The sequence below is a fragment of the Oryx dammah genome, unplaced genomic scaffold (assembly GCF_014754425.2).
Source record: "Oryx dammah isolate SB20612 unplaced genomic scaffold, SCBI_Odam_1.1 HiC_scaffold_12, whole genome shotgun sequence".
Lineage (NCBI taxonomy): Eukaryota > Metazoa > Chordata > Mammalia > Artiodactyla > Bovidae > Oryx > Oryx dammah.
In genome coordinates this window covers 989,843-994,940 of record NW_024070196.1, presented here as the reverse complement: position 1 = coordinate 994,940, position 5,098 = coordinate 989,843, and the positions used below count along the sequence as shown (strand labels likewise).

At 40.0% G+C, this 5,098-nt stretch overlaps 1 protein-coding gene across 1 annotated transcript; it reads left to right on the top strand.

Annotated features, from left to right (window-relative positions):
• Positions 1 to 282: 282 nt before the first annotated feature.
• On the top strand, positions 283 to 786 carry LOC120871435 (galectin-related protein-like). Its single transcript, XM_040251328.1, has one exon. It carries the CDS (start codon positions 307 to 309, stop codon positions 784 to 786), a length of 480 nt encoding a protein of 159 aa, XP_040107262.1. The 5' UTR covers positions 283 to 306.
• The last annotated feature ends 4,312 nt before the right edge of the window (positions 787 to 5,098 follow it).

Genomic DNA, 5,098 nt, shown 5'->3' with positions numbered 1-5,098 from the left:
GACGGAGGAGCCTGGAAGGCTGCAGTCTGTGGGGTCCCAAAGAGTCGGATAGGACTGAAGCGACTTAGCAGCAGCAGAGATCTCTTCAAGAAAATTGGAAATATCAAAGAAACATTTCATCCAAAGAAGGGCACAATAAATGACAGAAACAGTAAAGACCTAACAAAAGCAGAAGAGATCAAGAAGAGATGGCAAGACCCGCGCCTCCGCCCGGCGCAGGACCGCCCCAGGATCCCTGCCGGCCTGTGTCCCACATCCCACGCCTCCCGACCGCCAGCCACGCACCCCGCTGCGCTGTGCGAGAGGATGGCGTGGTCGGTGGCCGACAGCGATGCAGCGGTGAAACTAGATGATGGGCATTTAAACAACTCCTTGGGCTCTCCAGTCCAAGCCGACGTGTACTCCCCACGACTGATTGTGCCATTTTGTGGGCACATTAAAGGTGGCATGAAACCAGGCAAGAAGGTGTTAGTGATGGACACTGTAGACCTCAACCCAGAAAGCTCTGCAATCAGCTTGACCTGTGGTGATTCAGAAGATCCTCCCGCCAACGTGGCAACTGAACTCAAAGCAGTGTTCACAGACCGGCAGCTACTCCGAAATTCTGGGATATCTGGGGAAAGAGGTGAAGAACAGTCAGCGATCCCTTACTTCCCATTCATCTCAGACCAGCCATTCAGAGTGGAAATCCTTTGTGAGCACCCACGTTTTACAGTGTTTGTGGATGGACACCAACTTTTTTATTTTTACCACTGCATTCAAACATTATCTGCAATGACACCATAAAGATCAACGGAGACCTCCAGATCCCTAAGCTTGGCTGATGTTTAAACCACGTCTGTTTCAAAGAGCATCAGGTGCCACAACTGCCTGACTGTTGATCTGGAAGAAGTGTCCTAGCAAGGTCTAAAGACTTAAAAAGAAAACAAAAAGGCAGACTTCACTGTCTCTTCTTTCTGTGCAGTTTAAACCCAAAATGACTTCATCGGTGGTTTGCCCTTAGGAAGCTATCAGAACTAAAACACCAAGCCATTATTCCCAGAACAAAGTAATACATTTATGCTGGATTTTATTCAGACTAAACTGAGATGGATTTGTGACGATTTGTGATTTGGTAATAAGTTATTCATCTTTTCAAAGCAAGGTGATATTTCGAACAAAAGTGCTAAAGACTTAACAACAACAAAGACGGTACACAGAAATCAACTCATTTCTGCACTGAAGTGGAATTGTGTAGCACAACCAACATTTTAATCAGGGTATTTAGCATAGAATGTAGGTTGTTCAAGGTTTTTATTTTTTGTTTGTTTGTTTTGTTTTTTCCTTTTTGCACAGCATAATGTTAACTCAGATTTTTTAAGCTTTCTTGTAGTTATTTATTTCTACTCAGTGTATGTGTTAGAGATGATTAATGTCTCGAGAACAGCTTGTTATGAACTTTTGAATGTACAATTATCTTAAGTCTGAGTGGGGAAATTACCTATTACAGTCATGAGAAAGATGAGTTTCTACTTTAAAGAGTTGAGTCTTATCCTCCTGCCCCTAAACTTAGGATCTCTTGATATAAATTGCTGTAAGTGCTTTTGGGAAAACTTTGCAACAGTTCGGTAACACTGCTTTTCAAGTTATTAATGATTATGTAAAATTCTACTTAACGTTGCTTTTTCTCCATACTGTGAAATTAGCACAGTATTGGCGTCCTTAAGACTAATTAACTACTTTTCACTGGATCTACATAATAGCTCATCAAGTTGTTATTAAGCTAGCTGAAAACACATTAAGAGGTGACTGCATTGATAGTTTTAAAAATGGACTATTATATACATTTTTAAAGGTATAGTGTGAAAATGATTTGGGAATGCAATGGAAAGCAGAAGCAAATGGCCCCAAATAACTTACTTGGAAATAATTTATATCAACTTAAGCTGTTAGCTCATTGTATCACTTTTATTATGTTACCCTCACCAATCCCTAAGCAATCCCTTTGGAGCTTCAGAGTAGAAGATGCTTCCTACTGTGTGGGCTCTGCTAAGATAGTACGATAAGACAAGATCCAACCTAGGAAATGATCCAGTTAGTTTATCTGAAAAGTTAACTCCCACTACTCTAGGTCTTTGAGTCCAGCCAATAGTATGAATGCTCCAATGAAGCTCTGGCAGTTTCCCTGCAGTGATACACACATCACTGCAAGGCAAGGGATGGTTGGAGTCCTGGGTGCTGGATTTCATAAACTGCATTGGCCTTGGAGAGAAGGACCCTTAGCATTGATCTGGTCAGCTAGTTGGTGGGGGCGGGGGTTAAGGGGGTGCTGGGGTGGGGTTGTATTTATATATAATTTAGGTTTTATTTGTACAGCATACTGCATCTTGTTATGACATGTCCTTGTCCTGCTTTGCTTTTGAGTTTTTTTTACACAACATGCAGAGGCACTGAAGTGGCCACGTCATTTTCACGTGTCAAGAATGTAGACAGTGTTTCGGTACCAAAGTTTAAGAAAAAGCAAACTAAAATCGTGAATTTTTTTTATAGGTGATATATTTGGATTCTCCTCAGCTTTGAAACTGTTTAGCACAGTTCCATTGTGTTATGTAAGAAGATGCTTTATCCAATAAGACTGTCTGAGCATTGAAAAGCTTTATGTCCCAGCTGACTTAACCAGCCATATTCAGCCAGGAGGGCTGTGCTCTGGCTCCGTATTTTGGAGCCCATGACTAACCTTGTGCAGCCACTAGATTTTGTCAAGTATTTGTAGAGAGACCTAGAGGACACTCTGAAATATATTGGTAGGGGTTTTGAGTCTCATTGTGGTAGAAGGCCCCCACCCCAACAGGAGTGGGCACCCATTCCCACCCACTGCATAATTCAGCAGAAACTGGAGGAGTTGGGGGTATAACTGTTGGAAATGACACTGTTCTCTCTACCTATCAGCTAACTGGTTAGCAGCCAAGACCTTAGGCAGCTTAGTGTAAAGATACACTGTTAACCCTTCATTGTTCTGTGGGGTCAGTGAGAACCTCTTGGTTAAGCTTATTGAAATTTATCAGAATAATGTGATGATTTGATTCAGGTATAATTAAGTTAGCAGGGGGCTAGTCCAGCTGTATTAATCATTAGCTGTAAACCAGAAACTGTTCACATCCTCTCATCAGCATGTGAGGTCTAAGGTGGGAATTCAGGATGAAAAGTGCAATTTTAAGCTTCACAGGAAAGCATTTGTGTGTGTAAGGTGTTATTCCTGACCAGAGCCCTAATTCTGCAATATGACCAAAACCAAGGAACATAAATATCAGGCTCTGGGGGAATAATAGTCAGGCTTTAGACAATCTGTGCATTTCTGCATCAAATTTGGAGTGAATGTATATATCTACTTAAAAGTTAATAGAAATGACTTCTACTTTCTGGGCTATCCCAGAATTGTCTTAATTTAAAAAAAAAATTGAAACCCCATTTCAAATCATGCCAACCTTAGTTCAAAACCACCAGAGGGATCATTCTTAGAATTGTTGATGATTTGTTAAAATGGCAAATCCTTTCATTTGTATTAAGAAAATATCTAAAAAGAGGGCGGGAGACCTTTTGCCTTCAGAGAAACACCCTTGGCGTTTTCCAGCTACATTATTAATGTAGAAATAATGTTCTTATGATGACATATTTTCAAAGAAACACTTTCTTATTTATTGTGTGGTGTAAAATGTTGCTAAATGTGTTTTAGCGTTATGATGTCACTGCTGAAAGTTATTTGCACTATAATAAAGGAATTTTCTACAAAAAAAAAAAAAAAAAAAGAGAGAGAGAGAGAGAGATGGCAAGAATACAAAGAAGAACCCTACATAAAATATCTTAATGACCCGGATAACCACAATGGTGTGGTCACTCACTTAGAGCCAGACATTCTGGAGTATGAAGTCAGGTGGGCCTTAGGAAGTGCTGTTGCCAATAAAGCTAGCAGAGGTGATATAATTCCAGTAGAGCTATTTAAAATCCTAAGAGATGGTGATGTTAAAGTGCTGCACTCAATATGTCAGCAAATATGGAAAACCCAGGAGTGGCCACAGGACTGGAAAAGATCAATCCTCATTCAAATTCCCAAGAAGGGCAGTACTAAAGAATGTTTAAACCACTGGACAGTTGCACTCATCTCCCATACAGTAAGGTTATGCTCAAAATCCTCCAAGCTAGGCTTCAGCATCATGTGACCTGAGAACTTCCAGATGTTCAAGCTTGGTTTAGAAAAGGGAGAGGAACCAGACATCAAATTGCCAACATTTGCTGAATCATAGAAAAAGCAAGGGATTTCCAAAAAACCCCTCTGTTGACTGTGTGGATCATAACAAACTGTGGAAAACTCTTTTTTCTTTCTTTTTTTTAAAAATTTATTTACTAAACAAATACATGTGAAGTCCTTGTTCTGTTCTAAGTACAACACTGAACAAAATAAAATGTCTAGGCCTCTTAGAGCTTACATACTATAATTACATTTTTTCTCTTTTTTTTTCCATTTTATTTTATTTTATTTTTATTTTACTTTACAATACTGTATTGGTTTTGCCATACAGCAACCTGAATCCTCTATGGGTGTACACTGGAAAACTCTTAAAGAGATGAGAAAACCAGAACATCTTACCTGTCTCCTGAAAAACCTGTATGCTGTTCAAGAAAAAACAGTTAGAACCTTATATGGAACAACTGACTGGTTCAGGATTGAGAAAGGAGTACAACAAGGCTGTTTATTGTCACCCTGTTTATTTAACTTATACACAGATCATGTCATGTGAAATGCCAGGCTGGATGAATGACAAGCTGGAATCAAGACTGTCCGGAGAAATATCAACAACCCCAGATATGGGAATGATATCACTCTAATGGCAGAAAGCGAAGAAGAACTAAAGAACCTCTTAATGAGGGTGAAGAAGAGTGAAAAAGCTGGCTCAAAACTCAGTATTGAAAAAAACTAAGATCATGGTATCCAGTCCCATCATTTCATGGCAAATAGAAGAGGAAAAGGTGGAAGTAGTGACAGATTTCCCCTTCTTGGCCTCCAACATCACTGTGGATGGTGACTGTAGCCATGAAATAAGAAGCCGATTGCTTCTTGGCA

What these genes read in the sequence shown, in the direction of transcription:
- LOC120871435 (XM_040251328.1), top strand. Translation starts at nt 307, where the DNA reads ATGGCGTGGTCGGTGGCCGACAGCGATGCAGCGGTGAAACTAGATGAT.